At 37.8% G+C, this 18,757-nt stretch overlaps 1 protein-coding gene across 2 annotated transcripts in view; it reads right to left on the bottom strand.

Moving 5' to 3' along the window:
* Positions 1-1,758: 1,758 nt before the first annotated feature.
* Positions 1,759-18,757, bottom strand: part of CSMD1 (CUB and Sushi multiple domains 1) — a 1,231,469-nt gene continuing 1,214,470 nt past the window's right edge. For both annotated transcript variants that reach the window (XM_042480556.1, XM_042480547.1), the window contains 4 exons: positions 17,964-18,076; positions 14,673-14,760; positions 13,875-14,007; positions 1,759-6,699 (listed from right to left, as the gene is read on the bottom strand). In XM_042480556.1, the coding sequence (XP_042336490.1) occupies positions 6,540-6,699; positions 13,875-14,007; positions 14,673-14,760; positions 17,964-18,076 (494 nt within the window). In that variant the 3' untranslated portion in view covers positions 1,759-6,539. The remainder of the gene's footprint in view (positions 6,700-13,874; positions 14,008-14,672; positions 14,761-17,963; positions 18,077-18,757) is intronic.

Consider the following 18,757-nt stretch of genomic DNA (forward strand, 5'->3'; position numbering starts at 1 on the left):
GTTCAAGGCCCAAGTGCTGCATGATGGGGTGAGCGCCTGTCACTAGTCCCAAATTCTGCCAACCTAGCAGTCTGAAAGCATGCAAATGCAAGTACATAAATAGGTACCACTTCAGTGGGAAGGTAACATTCAGTGCAGTCATGCTGGCCACATGACCACCAGAGTAGTCCTTGGACAACACTGGCTCTTCGTCTTAGTAACGGAGATGAGCATCACCCCCTACAGTTGGTTATGACTAGTAATTCATGTCAAGTTACTACCTTTACCTTTAGCCATGGGACTGCTGGGCAATTAGTGAATGTGGAACAATGGTAGGTCTTTTGCATACAATCCAACAGGGACTGTATGGGCCATACATAAATGTAAACTATTTCAGGGAATAATAAATGTTCCATGGAACTGAGAAAGGAAAAGAGTGGGGGAAAGAAGGGAGGAAAAAAATGAAGGTGGGAGAGAGGGAAGGCATGAGAAAGGGAGGGGAAGAGAGAAAGAGAGACAACAACTGAACTACTGAACAACATTGTATAACTTCTAGAAGAGTAAAGATAACGGTCATTTTAAAACATGAGAAAGAGAGTGAAAACAAACTATTTCTCCATTTTAGGGGGGAAAACATAATCTCATCTTATTTTGACACCAAAACAGTCACCCCAAATTAGATTACTTCAGAGTGAAATAAATTTGGTCCATCCTTAAATATGACATCTATTATTTTGTACAACCATCTCCTTCTGGCCAAAAATGTGATATGTTTGTTTTGCAGCATTCATCACTTTGCAAGAGAATACTTAAAGAATACAGAGTAGCTTTGTTGCACTTTGCCTCTTAACAAAGATCATCAGGCATTTGGCATTATAATTTTATGCACAAAGACAAATCCTGCAGCCTTGCTGCCAGACCAATATGCATGGATTGGGTCATATTTCATATAGTGTCAAATCTAATGTGAACATAAACAAGCAAAAGAGTAATTTTCAGTCAATTTTTCAACCTGACATTTTCAAGAATTGTTTTGTGCCTGTATATTTGACTTGTCTTCCCATTAAAACTTTTGATGTCCTCATACATCAAGACACAACAACCAAAGAGAATGAAAACAGTGGCACATCGAGAAAGGTGGCATCAGATTTTGAGCGCTGTTGGGCACTTCTGTTGGCACAACTATTTTAATAGGAATTCCACATACCGTATGTGGGATTTGCCAGGGGGGAAAGAAATGGACACCGAAGTTACCTAATGGATTTTCTGTGGTTGTCCAAAATCATGAATAGAGTAAAGAAAATTCCCCCTTCAAATTAAAGGCACAGCTCTGCATTAAATTAACAATAAAAATATTACCTTCCATTTAGTTAAACAAAAAGTTAAAAACAAATGCTTGAATTCTGTATCATCTTTTACAGAATGCAACTTTACTTATATTTAACTAAGTAGCAGAGACACTAAGAAACCCTGTTAGTGAATTATGAAAATGAATATCGGGACATAGTCAAGAGTGCATCAGATGTGCATCAGATGAGATTTGCATTAGGTTGCGATGTGAATTTAGACTCTTTAATGGCTCTGCTACACAGTAACATAACAAGAGATTTCTATTGGATACGGATTTATGAAACTGACCAATTCTAATCCCCAGATACATTGTCCACTTATAAAGACATAATTTCCATTCAGGATTCTGGCCACCTTTAGCAGAAATGCTTTGATTTCAAGTGAAGTAAACCAAAGACTATAACAACAGTAGACTGCCACACAATAATATGGAAATCTAAAATTAAATATTTAATTAGAACTTTGATTTTGCTCTCAGAATAGGTGGCAATGCACAGGCTATATTACAATCTTTTATACTTTTTGCCAAAAAAGTTACTGTATATTTTAAACAGGCCACTTTAATATTAATACATGTGTAATAGGTTCAGAACTGAAAATTCAGCTAGAGATGGTGCATTTTACAGTTTGGAAGGGGGGGGGGGAATTACAGGACTTTTTTTTTCCTTTTGTATTGTAAAAACTTTTTTTTAACAATTTACCTACATTAATCAAAAAAGTACAGCATATTTAATAATTTTACAAATTTTTTTTCATAAAAAATATATCTCTGTACAAAAAAGTTCTTTTGCACCTACTTCATGTCACAGCAGCATGTCGTGAAATGGCAGAATGGAATACTGGGAATGACAATTAGGTTGACGCTCGAAATGCCAGCTTCCCCCCTCCCCCCTTTTAATAACAGCTTTTTGTTTGTTTACAAAATATATTACAGAAGAACAAAAAAATTATTGCAGCTAGCCTGGAGAAAGGCAAGATGGGTGATACAAGCAGCAGATTTAAACAGCTTTGAAGCACATAACCTGTTTTGATTGTTCTTTCCTATAGGGCGACACCTTTTGCTTCATCATCTTCATCAGTCTGGGGAAAAGACAACTGTAAATACCTCACAGAGATTTCAATAACTGCCTTGGGCAAAATCATACTATAACGGCTCAAGGGACCTGACCTTGAATATACATCTAGTATTCAAGCGACTGTAAGCCCTACTCCGTGGAATGGACTTTGGGTGTCACTTTCAAGGATCTCTCTTAGGGTGCTGCACCATACACAAGTCTGGACATGCAGGGAGCCTTGGCAAATAATGAGAAATGGAAGATCTAACCTGGTCAGTGCAATACAATGCAATTTTTAATGAAAAACCAAAGGGAACAGAACACTTTCAAGAGATAGGCACAGAGGTGAGAACAAAAGACACCCAACTTCACCAACCTATTTTATTAGGCAGGACAATATACTCTCTAGGTATGTTGGGAGTACGGAACATTTTTGTTCTGCATTTCCACTGCAAATGAGGAGAATGCAGAGCAAAAGTTAAAGAGCAAATGAAGATTTTGAGTGTATCAGAGAAAAGTGGTTGTTTGGTCTGCATTAAGAAACAAAAAACAGCCACAATTACTATTTTAGTATAGCAGCCTTATCCTTGATCAAATTAGCAAAGTAGTAGAGTGATGTTAGGACTTTCAGGTTCAAGATCATGGATCTTCCTGGATGATCACATTATTGTGATGGAAGGAATGCCTTTCCCTAGGACACTCCTCAAAGTCATTCCAATGGACAGAGCTAATCCAAGCATAGGGCTCTTCTCATATGCAGCTCTGTCTACCGGAATGAACAAGGCCCTCTCATAGACAAGGGGGACCCATTTGCACATACGGGTGTACAAGGATCTCTGGACAAGGACACATGTTGATAACACCACAACATTTTAAAACTTTCTCTCTTATTCTTCTTAACCCAAACAGGGTAAGCATTTAGGAAGACCATCCTTCCTCATACTTTTGTTGTGTTCTAAATAACTTTGGTTATTTCTGCCACCATTGCTATCTTAAATAAAGGCAGCAATGTAAAGTTTTTCTTTCTGCGGTAGACTACAGTGCAAGCTAACTAAGAAGCAATTTATCAGGAAATGTAGATATTTTTAGTCTATATTTAGTCTGTTGTCCTTCTAATGAATGCAAAAATCCATTGGATAGCTTATAAAATTGTAAACATGTAAGGAATTAAAAAAAAAATCTGAAAAAACCCAAAATGTCCAGACATCTCATAGGTTTATAATATTAAACTTGTTTTTCATTCATGTGAAGAACTAAATATATTTGTATTGCTGGTATCTTCCATCAAAAACTATATAAGTTTTTCTGCTTTGATAAAAGATTGCCCTGCAAACTTTTTCTTGTTATTTAATATTGACTGAACCATGATTTTTTTTCCTGCTAATGCTTATTTTTGGTAATTAATTTACTCACTACATTCTGCCACAGCAGGGACTAAAATAATACTTTGCGGATTGGGTCTATTGGAGAGAAAAACATGACCAAGATCCAAAGAACAAGGACCTGGGAACATCCAAAGGTGTTTATCTTCCCTTGAACAAGACAATGAAATTGCCCCTGCTATACCAAAATCTGCTTTTAAAAGGCCCTTTCATTTCAAAAGTAGATTCTGATTATCTATGGGCTGCCAGGCAATTGTGGAGCCTCTTGTTTGGAACCTGGAGAAAACAGTTTTGTTTGTCAGAAATCCCATAAGAAAGAAAGAAATCATTTTTTATCTTTAATGCTAGGGGCCAAATAAGAAGGGACACACAATGGAGATTATCAGATTGTGGGGGAGACAAAGGACAGGAGCAAAATGGACTGCTCCCATCCTATCACACGATCGTGTGAAAGAGTATCACAAACGTTGCACTTATCCGGTCATTATCCCATCAATGAAATAGAATTGATCTGTCATTTTTCAATAATGAAAACTTCTGTTAATGAAAAATGACAGGACAATTCCACTTCACTGACGGGATAATGATGGGATAAGCATGACGTCATATGATAGCCTTTCACATGAATATGGACAATTCCACTCCACTGATGGGATAATGACCAGATAAGATTAACATCATCTGATAATCTTTGCACAATCACACAATAAGGATGGGAAAAGGAAGTCTTTTTCTCTGTGTGATAATCTCCACTGTTACAGTCCCCTGAAGCCAACAGAGTATTTCCAGTGCAAGGTTGACTCGTGCTATAATAATATAAACCCTGTGGCAATTCAATGTGCAAGTGTGCATGATAATGTCCCAGTCATATTGATAGGATATCTGTGTATTATTTCATAACTGCCTACAGTACTGCAGAATAAGTTGAATGCAGTTCTTGACACTCAGCATACTTGATCAAATTAAACTAGCACTGTTGTGACCAATCTTTGGAGCAAGGCATGTAATAAGTGATGTTCAGGCCAAGCGCTGGCGTCATACTAGTGTACAGTGCTAGAGATAGTCCCACTCTGGTATCTAATCAATCTTCTATGCTTTTTTTCACTCTTGCTAGAGAAATAGGTAGCAGATGGGGCCTAACTACTCCATTCTATTGCCCACAACTATTGGTTCATATCCCTGTCCAGCAGTGCCAAGCATACCTCCTGTCTATGCCACATGTTGCATCCATGCTGAAGGTTGACCACCCATGAATTAGTGGCACATTTTCAAAGGCTTGTGTGAATAGATAAGCTATCAGTTAATTTTGTTATGTCTCACTTTTGTTCTGCAAAGAAAGGGACTACCCTCACTATTTTATTCTACAGAGTACCTCTGAATCTCAAACTTGCTCTGTCAAGCTGTATGATTACAAAAGCATTAAGCAGTATTGGTTTAAAAATGTAGCAAAGACATTCACACACAAAGAGAGAGAGACATTTTCCAAGTCATAGGAAAGTGTAATGGTTGCTGTGGTAAGTTGCCGTGTTGAATTGGTTGGAGTTTACGTGTGCTACTGCAATGCATTTCTAAGTTCAGTGTAGCATCAGAAATCAATATAACTTCACTGGGAGAAAAAGATGGAAAACAAATGCAAAAGGGAAGACTGGATTATGAGCACAAGGCCCACAGGCTTTATGAACTATCTAAAATAAATTACTATTCACATTTTGTACATGGCAAGCAGCAGTAGCTGCTTAACCCCCCTGCTGTTAAAGAGTATGATGCTGACAATAATGAATGATGTCAGAGGGAGTGCAAAAGAGCAAGAAGCAATACGGGGAACAACGATTTGTAAACCTGGGATCTTCCAACCATCATCTGGTTGGTTCATACTGGTGCTGACAGAGAAAATAAACCAAAATTTAATTTGTTCATGATCACAAATTACCCTACTGGATCTAAATGAAGGGGTTGTTGTATTACACATGCTCAAAGAAAAAAATATCATGGAATGTTTTTTTTAAAAAATGAGTAAATGCTTATATACAATGGATAGTGTGTATAAACCCTGTATATTTGTTTTGTTTTTGTTTTTAAAACCAGTATCTTAACTCAGTCATTCATACCACACTAGTGCAAAAAATTGTGCATTAACATTTTGCAATACAACAGCTGACTGGGAAGTTTGTAGACTGCTTTATGCATGAAGACCTAGGGTTGTTCTAACCATTAACAGGTTTTCAAAGGTAAAGCATTTTGTAGATGTGTGCAGCTCCCAAGGAAGGTTGTCTTCTCCTTCAAGGAGGTGTCTTTTCTTCTTTCCTTTCCTTTCTTTCCCTTTTTGTTTTTGTTTAAATCTCCTTCTGAATGTTCTTATTCCTGGGGATAATTTATGGTGCTATTGTTTGTCACAGTTCCCAAAGGAGTGATCCGAGTGCCCAGAAGATTGCATTGCAAGGCATCCAGCCACATACAAATGTGAAAGTCTGAGGCATTTAAATATGACAGATGGGTATGACTTGGCAGTCTTCCTTCAACGTGTGCCTTGATTTGGAGCAAATGCAGCCAGGTATTTCATATCAACCCTTGAGATGAAGAAATTATCTTGGTCTTGATTCCCCAGAAGACTGAAGATTTCACCAGGAAGCTTCGCTGCATCTATGCTGATAGATGTTAACGATTACTGCAGTGAAGCCACAGAGAAGAAGGGAAACTGGTATATGGCACCAAAGGAATTACTGCTTGTCCATCAGAGGTATGGCTATGAATCAGTCAAATTGGGCACTGAAGGCTATACGACTGTACACACTGTGTTTAGAGTTGTATCAAACCTCACAGCTTTTGCCTCTGTGGGTTTTAAGTTTGTATCATACATTGGATTTTCAAAAGATGCCTGTCCATTGCTGTTTTCATGTCCAGCATAACCATTGTACTGTACTTTTGGTCTTGTTCTGGAAGGGCAAAAAAGGGTAACAGTCTTGAGTTTCACTCATAGCAGACAACATGGCACAAATAACAAGATTCTCATTATCCTGATACCTAAACACATAAAAAAAGATATAAAGGAATCATGTGACACATTTGAAACTGAGAAAACTAAATTTCTAGCACAACCTTTCATGGACTTTAGTTCACTTCATCTGATGAAGTGGGTTGAAGTCTATAATTGGTTAAGTCTATGGAGGCTATGAATAATGATGTTTATGGGAAGAAGAACAACTTCATACATTTGATAACAGAATGAATAATTAACTGTAAGATAAGAGATAAAATGTAACATAATGCAATGATTTATAATGATAGAGTATTATTAAGACGAGGTTAATGAGTGAATGCTATTCAAGGTATAAACATGAGATGGAAGGGTGAAGAATGTTTGTAAAGTTATATGTTTGTGTTGTTTTAAATATAATATATGTGATATAAATTTAATTTAAAAAATTAAAAAAAGAAAGGCTGAGTTGATGAAAGCTTATGCTAGAAATGTCGTTTTCACAGTTATAGGATTCTTTTATATCTTTTCATGCTGCAACAGACTAATACATCCATGTCTTTGAATACTGTTAATCTTATGACTATATTTAGATAGTTACATTAGCCACCTGCCTGACATGTAAATCCAGAAATTATGGAATTACCAGTCACTAACAGCCCTTTCACACTATCCAGTTATGGCACTATGATTCCATATGGTTTCATTCTATGGAATCCTGGGATTGCCAGTTTAGGAAGGGGCATTTTGACTTATGAGCCAGAGGATACTAAAATCTGAAGATTCCACAGGATGCAGTCATGACAGTTCAAGCGTAATCATAGTGCTATAACTGTACACTGTGAAAGGATCTCAGATCTTATGGAAGGAAACAAGCCAATGCCTTGATTATTCAAAACACCACTAAACTGGTTAGCACATCTTTGGGCAGCATGTGCGCTCCAAAAAACTTCTTTCCTACCAGACTGGTAACATCTCTCTTAATCACCTAACAGGCATCCAGCATGTGGCTACCTGAAGAACACAAGCTAGTCTGACTTTTCTGTTCAGGATGAAACTCCTCTCCCTTCAATATCTGAACTAAGGGGATTATGGCATACTCTCTCTGGAATGTTTTCAACTCACCTGGCATTAAATTTGATTTCACTTGGGCACCAGAACAAGAAATAGAACACTGTTTTTTTTATTCCAGCGTTTGGTATGATCTAGTTTTAACCATGGGTGGGATATGGTATCTTTGTAGGTAAGATGCCAATTCTGACAATCAGAAGATCAGAAGGTTGGCAGTTCAAGGACCGAGTGCTGCATGATGGGGTAAGCTCCTACCACTAGTCCCAGCTTCTGCCAACCTAGCAGTTTGAAAGCATGCAAATGCAAGTACATAAATTGGCACCACTTTGATGGGAACATAACAGTGTTCGGTACAGTCATGCTGGCCACATGACCACCACAGCAGTCCTTGGACAACACTGGCTCTTCTTCTTAGTAACAGAGATGAGTACTGCTCCTACAGTCAGTTATGACTAGACATTCATGTCAAGGAACTACCTTTACCCTTACCTTTTTAGTTTTAACCATAGTTTTATATTTGCTTCTGAAACTCTATTTTTTAAGGATTCTCTTTCTCTCATAATACTCAGATCATCCATGAAAGCTCAGTGGTAGGAGATTCAGGTTAGACAAAGGCGTGCACTTCACACAGTGCATAATTAAACTGTGGGATTTACTGATAGATGATGTAGTGGTGACTGCCAACTTCAATGGTTTTAAAATGGGCTTACAGAAATTTGTGGAGGTTTGGAGTATCAACTGCTGTAGATTCCCCACAGTATCAGAGTTACCATAGCTCTGTCAGTTGCTAGAGAAGTTGAGATAATGAAGTTTTACTTATGTCTTTTGGTGGGGTTCCAACTGGAAAATGATTGCTCACTATTTTGATCAGAATGTTGGACTAGACAAACTTTGGAATGGATCCAAAATGGCTCTTCCTATGTTTTTAATGCCATTTCTGCTATTTTACCCTCTAGTGTTTAATGTTTCCATTGTATCTATCACTTTATCATGTTATTGGACAGCAGCATAGAAATATATGGAATAAATATTTTTGAAACCTTTATTTTAGCTAAAGATTGACTTGCCTCTTATTTCATGTGTGCACACATATTATATCTATCTATTTGAAATATTTGTTGTTGCTGTTGTTGTGTGCCTTCACATCATTTCTGACTTATGGCAACCCTAAAGCAATATATATATATATATATTAGCCTAAATCCAATTCTTAATGCCAACTAGACCAATCAATGAAACTAACATAAATGTAGTTTATCAGGTTCCCATTTATTCATTTGTTCTAGTTGAAGAATAATTTAATTTAGGGCATTGCCACCAACATGACAAATATCTTGCTTCTTCAGGAAGGAAAAGATGCAAAGTAATTGTCATTCATAATATGTATATAGATTTATTAATTATGTAATAGTAACACACACAAAAAGTTTTCATTTTATTACAGTCTGCTATCCAGTTTGCTGAACTGCAGGGCAAATATATCCTCATTTTTCTGCTAGATTTAATCATTCACACTATCTTTAGCGGAATAAATACTTCAAGCAATTTACTTGTGTAGATGATGCCAAAAGTAGAATGTAACAGATGGGAATTGCTTTCTGGTAGGTGCTGAATGTTTTCATTCCAGCATTTAAGAGGCTGCTACATGGCAGGAAATGCCTTTGATATTCATTTCCATTTTGGTCATTTCTAAAATGAATTCCTGGGGCTGTTAATAGCTGTGATGTTTTTGTATTTAAGCACTGGGATTTATTCTAGTTCTTTTCATTAACTAATCTACAACAGTGCCATTGATGTACATAATAGACACAGCTTTCCATGCCACTTGTGATTTTGACAGCATATCTGAAGGAAATGGGCTGCAGTCATGATATCAGGTACCTATAGCCATTAGGTACTAATGCTTCTGAGTGTGTACGGAGGGGGGGGGGCAGGTAGATGGATTAGTGTAAACAAAAGATTCCCCATTTAGGTCTTGGGAATGTTCCAATCAGGTTGCAACCAGCATAAGCGTTAGCTCTGTTCACAACTTGTTGTTAAGCTTCTGCCTTCAAAAAGCAGCACTTCTCCCAAAGCCCCTTTATAGGAGTTGGATACTGGGTGGTATCTCCTCCACTCCACCTATAACCAGAGGCTCCTTGGTTATGAAAAGACCAGTTCTCATCAATATATTTGAGGAGCCAGACAGGCCTCTTTTTTGGGGTGTGTGTGTGAGAGAGTAGGATTAGGAAAACCTGTACAACTGCATCATATTGTACACAGCGTTTTACTAGAACATTCATCACAAACTTTTGAGCAGTACCGCTCAAACCGGTGGTCCCTAGACCAGTGCCAGTCTCTAAGCCATTTGCTACTGGTTCCTAGCAAGTTTCCAAAAATGAAAGAAACAATTGTACCCAATGGGAATGAGTCTGATGCCAATTCCTGGTACCCTGGAAAACAATTGCCAGTCCCCCACCAAATAGCCTGTGCAGCATTGCTGTAAAGGAACCACTCCTTGAGTGCAGCCATAATACACATGTCCCATTATAGTCTTAGTAAGACATAGGACAAATAAAAATATAAACAGTTTTTGATCTGGAAAATTTACCAGTCTGCAGAACCTTTAGGATGAAATGCCAGCACAGGTAGCTGAAATTGCTAGTAATTTTCAAATGAAGAAGTCTGCATTCAGGTTTTGCTAATAGCATCTTCTGTCTTTAATGCCTAATTTTAATAGTACAAAACTAAAAATATTCTTCTGAATTTCTATTGGTGCTATTGTAGACAGCACTGATACCTGTGATGACGGTTAATCTGGTTTATAAATAACAGCCATCAAGTTCACAGCATCATATAAGAAATGACTACAGCTTGTCAAAAAATATGTCAGAGTAATATATATATATATATATATATATATATATATATATATATATTCTGTTTTTAGAGGTTAGTCAAAAGAACCTAGTAATTGTTTATCATGCAAGACATGACAAAACAAATAACAGTAGCATGCTCAGTTTTACAGCTATTTTGTTTAGATATTCTGTGAAGATTGCCCTCTCACTGAAAGTGTACATGTCTACACCAAAAAACAAAACTGAAGAAGAAGGAATGAAGCAATAGTGTTATCGATGCTCTAATATTGATTTTAATTTAGTAGCAACATTTTATGAATATATTAACATACATAATTCAGAATATAATTACAAAAAACTCACTTGGCATGTTTTATTCAGTGTTATAGGCTTGTAGTGAGTTAATTTAAAATTCTTCATTAAATAGAAACCTGCCATTAAAGCTAAGCTGACTATTACAAATATTACAAACAAACAAAAATACGTAGACCTCATGCACAAACTACCTGAGTTTATGTTGGCCTATAGGGTTGAATACTAAGACCTTTCTGTTATGTAAATCTATGCACATGTGAACTAATAAGCCATCTATGTTTCTGAAGAACAGCAGCTATTTGAAATACACATCATACCAAAGTTTTGCCCAAGTAGGGTTGCCATATTCCAGGCACCCAGTTTGCATATTATGAAAATATTCTAACTATGCAAGCCATTCTAATTTACACTCTAATTATGCAAATTCATAATTTGCATGGTGAAACTATCATAGGGTTTTATTGGCAAGTCTTTTTTGGCAGCAAGGGGGATGGTTGTCATTGCCATCCTCTGAACCTAGTCCAGCAAATACAATAAATTTTGCTTCTGGATAGACCTATTTAGGATTGTGGTGTATTCATTCATACTGGAAGGAGGCAGACAGTGCAAAAAGCCAGATGACAGACCAGATCCTGGAGCACTCCTCCCCTTATTGTCTCTACCTCACTCTTTTAAAGTTTAAGTATTTTCAGGATTGCCCCCCTCCCCTCACCATCTTTAGTCCCTGCATGCCTCCCACAAATCCCACTCCCCACCCCTGGTTACTTATTCCTCCTCCAAAATCCCAACCACCATCCCATAAGTTAAGCCATCTGAGTTGGAGATTTTAATTGTGTTGCTCTCTTTATAGAAGAATAAGAGGAGAGGGTAGGGGAGTTTCTCAGCCTCTGAAAACATTCAGCCTGGAAGAAAGCAGGAATCCAGGATTTGTGGCTTTAATCATGCCCAGCCATCCAGGACATTTTTAGAGCCTCCAATCCATGTTTGTCCTGGTTTCCCAGCATATATGGCAAGCCTGTGTCCAAGGTAAAAATCCTGAACTACGAAATACAACAATGGAAGCAGAGTGCTAGTATGTGCACTAGCTCAAATATCTCATCCGTGTGTAGCTCTGGATTCTAATTTGGGATTTTCAATTTAAGGTCATTCACATACAGTGCAATACTCATCTGGATGCTATTTTGTCCTTTGGAGGGGGGCACCTCATTCAAAACAGGCAGGCACCATTTTTAGTCTCAAGGGCACTGGAGGGGGGAGGGGGGGCTTGTTCATGACATGGTTTTGGCTCTTAATGAGGACATCATGGTGTTATCAAGGTGCTGCACACTGGGTATCCATAACGGCATTCAAGGATTGTCACATCTAGGACTTGTTGTTTCTTAGGTAGTATCAAGGCAAAATCCTTACCCCCTGCTGTGAGGCCAAAACCTCATACTATCTTTTTCCTTGGTTTCTTTCTTCTTAGATGCCCCCTTGGATTGGGTCTGTGCCATAGTAAAACTATTGGCTGCCAATTTATGGGAAGTTTCCAGGAAACTAGGCAAATACTATAATAACACAAATATAGTACCAATCTACATGGAGGAAAAATGCTGAGGCACCACATTGAATAGCCTGAGAAGCAGTTCATTACACTCGTATAACTCTTTATATTACTCCTAACTTCTTCCTATAAGGTGCCTTCCCTCAAGAAATGTTCCTGTTGCTCAACTCAGCAATAAACACCCACCCCAGAATGTGTGTTCCTTTGGTAACTGATCTTTCAGTTTGGAGCACATGCACACAGATCTACTTCTTTAGTATACTGTACAAAAAAACTTAAAATGGGATGTTTCACTGAAAGAAAAGAAAATGACAATCTGGTATAGTATTGTTTCATTGCTGGGTGTCAGAAACCCAGTGTAAAAACTGAAAATATTTCTTCCTCATGCATCATCTTATAGTGAAAGAATATACAGGAATGTGCCTCTGTAGGAATGCATCTCTTAGCTAGTGTTTTTTTTTAATCCTAACCACATCTCACTAAACACCCTGTCTGCTCAAAACACCACAGCATTCTGCTCTGTGGTTTCCCTGGAGTGACGCCAGTTTTTACTTCATTTGTCCTCTGTGGACTCAACTCTAAGATCTTAGCCCCTTGTGGGCAATGAGCAAAGACTCTGGCTGGTCAGTCAGCCACAGCATCCAGGTCAGAAGGCATTATCACCTTCCTTCATTGCATGCCTCCACTTTTTGCACTCATAACTCATGTGGGGATTCAGCTTTGACAGCCATAGAACTTCATGTACACATGGCAATCTGAAAAGAATTTCTTTTAAAAAAGCTAGATTTGTTCTGATATGCCCGATTTCCACATTAGGAAATGCTACACAGTCTGAAGGAGTATTTTCCATAGGGTGACTCAGCATGTACTACTTGCTTCATTATGCCCTGTTTCTCTGCTTCTCTTACTTTAAAAATTACTCTTCAATTGGCACTCCAAAGGAAGAAATCCACATGTAACAATCTATCAGACTGTCTAAGTCCCATCCGTTTCAATAAGATAGTTAAGTCATCACTTAAACTTCTATTATTACCATAAGAAATTGAGTGCCTAATTTTGACCAGATCGTGTCCACTCTGTTTAAATAAACCTTATTAGGGATATTTTATCTGACATGGTTTAGACTCATAAGAGTTGGTTTCTTGCTAATTTTCTTTTTTCTTCATATTTGTATCAGTCTACCACCATTATACGACTCACCAGAGAGTCACTTGTCTGCAGTTTCAAAACTCAAAACGTTATCTATTCATTTTATTCTTAAAGCAGAGGCTTTCTATATTTTTGCAGCACTGTTTTCAAATATTTCAGCAGCCAAACATTTTCTGACTTCATTCAATATGCCATAAAGTTATAGATTTAGAGTACCTGTGTTTGTAGAGGTAAAATGCAAACCCTGATAATATTAGAGCAAAGAAGGGTACCAGGATTGCAGCTGCAACAGAACTGCTGTTTGTACCATAGTAGTGATTGGGATGATCAGTATCCACACTTAAAGGACCTGAAAACAAATGAGAAAAAAGAGAAAATGTTTTTAGGGGTACAGGTATCAATAGGCTCTGACTTAATTTAAATGCAGCATAGACATGTGCAAGTGTTTGAGCTAAATAATGGAGTTCTGAACTATGTCATTCTTTATGATATGGTGCTGTTGGGGCAAACGCATTAAAGTATGATGCTGCTTAGCATTCTTATAATGTTCTTTTTTTGAGAAAAATAAAAATATGTAAAATATTCAAATGTTTTTAAGTTCTGATATGCCCCTTAGTAGTCTCAAAAGTGCGTCTTCTCCTTTTCCTTACAGTTCAAAGGTACACGCAGAATTCAAGGCTAGCAAATGCATTTAAACTTCACAGAATGCAGTCCTTGATTACCCTTAATATTTAGTAATTTGTAAAAGTCCCTTAAAACATACAGTCATCCTTGTAAAGTATGCTACTCCATTCACTATAAACATTTACACTGGTGTTCTGCATGGGTGTATCCTGCAGATTTTTATTAGGCTTCTGTTCCATCAAAATTAAAATGATAACGTTAAATAGTTGAACTAGAGACTCATTGCTACATTTTAACTAATGGATGTGATTTGTACATTTTATAGCAGAACTGAGAACCTCAATATAACAAAGTAAAATGCTATACAAAGTGCTATAAAGAAATTCTTACTTTGTCTTTGGAGCATAAATTTTCCAAAATCTTTTCCATGTACATCACCTTGATAAGTGAAGATACCTCTTTCAAGCCCTGATGACACCTAGAACAGAATGAATTGATCAAGACGCCTTTTAAATTCAATAAATATGCATAGAGTCAGCAAAGTGACCATCTTATCTGCATTTCAAGACTTCAGCTGGAATGGAACAAAATTATTAAAATGTTTAAAATAATATAAGAACTTCATTAGCCTGAAAATGTTTGCTTGTGGCTGTGGCCCTTAAAGCCACTACAGTCTCTCTCTCGCACACACATACACACACACACACTCCATGATCAGAAAAAATGCCTGCATTTTTTGTGTTAGAGATATTATGAGTTCTAAAGTACTTGAAATTAATGCTGCACCTATTAGGGCACTTCAAACAAGCAAGCAAAAAGACAGTTCATTTCTCTGTGTAAGGCAAACTGAAGGTTAGCGCCTAGTCTTCATAATCAACTGAAAGAGACTCTTTTACATATATCCAGCTCCATCTATTCACATTCACCCCTTACAATGTTTGCCACTTTCTTTCCTTGTCTTCAGCTTTTATCCATTGTAAACTTGTGACTGCAAGATCATTCTTCTCCTTTTTAGCTTATTGACTCTAAGCCATTTCTTACATTAATAGTACATCTACATTATGTGTTTACATTTGTTGTGCGGATATTTTTGGAGTAAGGCATTATAGGGAAGCAGTGTGAGGTTATTGGTAAATAAGAACAGTGTGAATTGTCTACCCATAGCCGTTCTCTGATTTGAGACCACAGTTCGGGAATTATAACCTTCCCCAGGGAGAGAAGATAAGGTGCAAATACATGCATTGCCTAGCAATGACATTTACATAGTTTTCTCCTGTGACTCTGACAGAAGATGCATAGAAAGAGAAGGAGATAGGACAACAAGGGAGCATTCATATGCTTCTGTCTTTCCTTTGCAAGAGTACATGGCATAACTGTCTCTTCCAACTCTCCTGAGTGAAACCTTCCTTGTTTTGTATTTCACTCTTCTCTTATCTGTGACCTCTTTTTTTGGCAACAGCTAGGTCAGACATTCTTACTATGGCTCAGGGAAAAAAAATTTTGGTTACTGGTTTTAAAACCGAAGGGTCAACTTCGTTCACCCTGTTTTAACTCCCCCCTCCCCAATATCTGATATATTTGGTTCCTATTCACATGTGTTGAACTGATGTCTATGGGCTGAACTGTAGAATATGTATTAGTATCTGTGCAGATGTGAAGAACTCTATAGCTTCCTGGGAGGAACTCTCCATCTGATTGATGAAGATCGCATTTTTCTAATACAGACCCCCAGCTCTACAATCCGTAAAGATAAAATCAGCAAGCTTGCATATCTTCTTTCTGTGTCCCCACAGGATACTTTCTGCAAATGAGGGGAGGGTCACAACTGACCATTTTATTTATATTTTGTGCACATCATCTGAAAGTGTTTTGTGAGTTACTATGCTTGTCACAGATGCTATATAATTCAGTTAGCTAATGCATGTTCCTTTAAAACCACTTCAATCATATCATCTTATTTTTCTCAACTATCTTTTACAGCGTTAAATAAATCCATTCCACTTAATTTTTAATCTGAAGTAGAGATGGGCATAAAAGTTTTGCTTTTCTCCACATCTGAATTTTGGTAATTTATGATACAAAGGAACTGAACTGGAATTTTCATCCATTCTTATTCTGAAGCTGATTAAATTGTTTAATTGCATGGGAAGTCAGACATTACCCATGCTTGTTTTTTTTAAAAGGATGGAAGAGGTGGGAGAGAGGGAGAGGAAGGAAGGAAGGAAGGACGGAAGAAAGAAAGAGGAAAAACTCTGAGGGTCTGTAGTGGAAAGGGGTGCTTGTGGCAATACAATGGCCATATTTATGTATGCTTTTATGCACTGAAAGTCTTTGTGTGATTTTAGGGCAACATTTGCCTTAAAATCATGCCATTTTTTTAATGGAGCAGGAGAGCTGAAGGGAATGCAAAAGTGGGGTCCAGGGACTTTGCCCATCCTTGGTTTAAAGCAAGCCTGTAAAACATATCTGGCATTAAGTACATACCATAAACCTGAACTGTCTATCGGGGAGTCAGTCACACTCATGCTAAAGTAGCCAGTATTTTCATGATGTATTTTATGGATTTTAGTAGGCCAATAAACACATCACTCTTTTGTGAGTTTTGGATTTTCTTGGATATCTTTCCTGGATCTGAAGATACCAAATTTTGTTGCAACAGGGGAAATCTTAACAAGAGAGAGCTAATGGATTTGAACTTAATTATTTGAGGGTTTTTTTTTACTACCAATAAAGGTAAAATTCTTTCATTTGGACAAAAGGTTGCAAGTTTTACCAATGCAGCACCAAAACATTTTTCCAGATGTAAGTGTGGGGACTCCTTGAGAAATTCAATGTTTTTTGCCTAAGAAAGAGGCCATTAGCTTTGCACAGGACAGGGGCACCTGCAGGACTGAAGTTTGGGAATCGCTGCTCTAGACCATCTTAACAGACAACAGAAGTAACATCTGAGAGAAAATCTAGGCTTGTGACTCTAACATCATCCCTTTTCTTCCCCTGGATATTAACATTTTTGCCTGATGTTGGCTGCATCTGCACTGCAGAAATAATACAGTTTGGCACTGCTTTAACTGCCATGGCTCAATGCTATGGAATCCTGGGATTTACAGTTTGTTGTGGCACTACAAGTCTCTGAGGGAGAAGGCTAACTATCTCACAAAACTACAAATCTCAAAATTCCATAGCAATGAGCCCTGACAGTTAAAGAGGTATCAAACTGTTTTATTTCTGCTGAGCAGATGAAACCAAATGATGTATTTTCTGTGTTTTTACAATAAAAGCTTCACTATTTTATGGATTTTTCTCTATTTTGCTTCATGGCCCAACTTAGCTACTACCCCTGAATAAGAATGTCTCCCAGCTGGTATTAGCTTGAAGGACTGTTGGGGGTTTTGTGTTTGCTGCATTCACAAACACAATGTGAACGTTGGCCAAATAGAATGTTCCACCTTAGTAATGTATGTATCTCATTCTATGGGATCAAGGTAATTACAGTAAATAAAGGAAATGTGTGATAGGCACATTATTTTTTTATGGAATCAGGGGACTAGTGGTAAGTTTGATCCTGATATAATAATGCACATTACCACAGTCATTAACAAGTGTTAGATAAAAGAAATACACAACTAAATGTGGACAACAGTTAAGCAAGATAAACTTTTCCAGAGCAGTGAGTTTACTCACATAACCATCTAATGCCCACTTGTCATTTTCAAGCTTGTTTGTAAATCCCTCTCTAGGATTTTTGACTTGATAAACTTTCAAAAGCAAATGGGCTTCTTCTTTCTTGTAAACACCTACAAAGATATAAATAGATAGACATTAAAATACAGCACTACATAATTTTAGAGTATATAAAATATTAATAATCTCTGTGAATAGTAGAAAATGTTTCAAAAGTTCATTTACCAAAGAAAGTGTGATCAGATATTTCTATACTGAGATAAAAAGCAACATGCAACATTTCTTTGAACCAGCTTTGAAAGCCAGGTTTCATAGCCAGAATACTAATATATTGATTTAAATAAATGAATGAACAAATGCAAAGTGATCTTGCAGCATCTTGGAGACTTTGGTGGGTTACAAACTGCCAGAAAGTACACGCGGAGCATGTACTAGGGTTAGGAAGGGGCAGTGCTTCCGCACCCCCTAACCCACACAGCCGCTGCCATTTTGACGTCTTGGACGCATAGCGTCCAGACGTGTCACAGCGGAAGTGACGCTGCGAAAGCACGCCTTACACTTTGCGGTGCCACTTCCAGGGCCCAGGAAGGAGCGCAATTTCCGCGCTCCTTCCTCGGAGCGTCCAGGAGCCCCGCGCTGTGGCAGCTGCGGCTCCCGGACGCTGCAAGCGGCGGCGGCAGGAGACCGCTGCAACCCGGAGGTTTGTAACCCGCCCGTATTTATTTCAAGGATTTATATCTCACCTTTTCCCCCCTCAATGGGATTCAAAGCAATTCCAGAGGTCTGCAGCTTTT

Source organism: Sceloporus undulatus, chromosome 1 (assembly GCF_019175285.1).
Source record: "Sceloporus undulatus isolate JIND9_A2432 ecotype Alabama chromosome 1, SceUnd_v1.1, whole genome shotgun sequence".
Lineage (NCBI taxonomy): Eukaryota > Metazoa > Chordata > Lepidosauria > Squamata > Phrynosomatidae > Sceloporus > Sceloporus undulatus.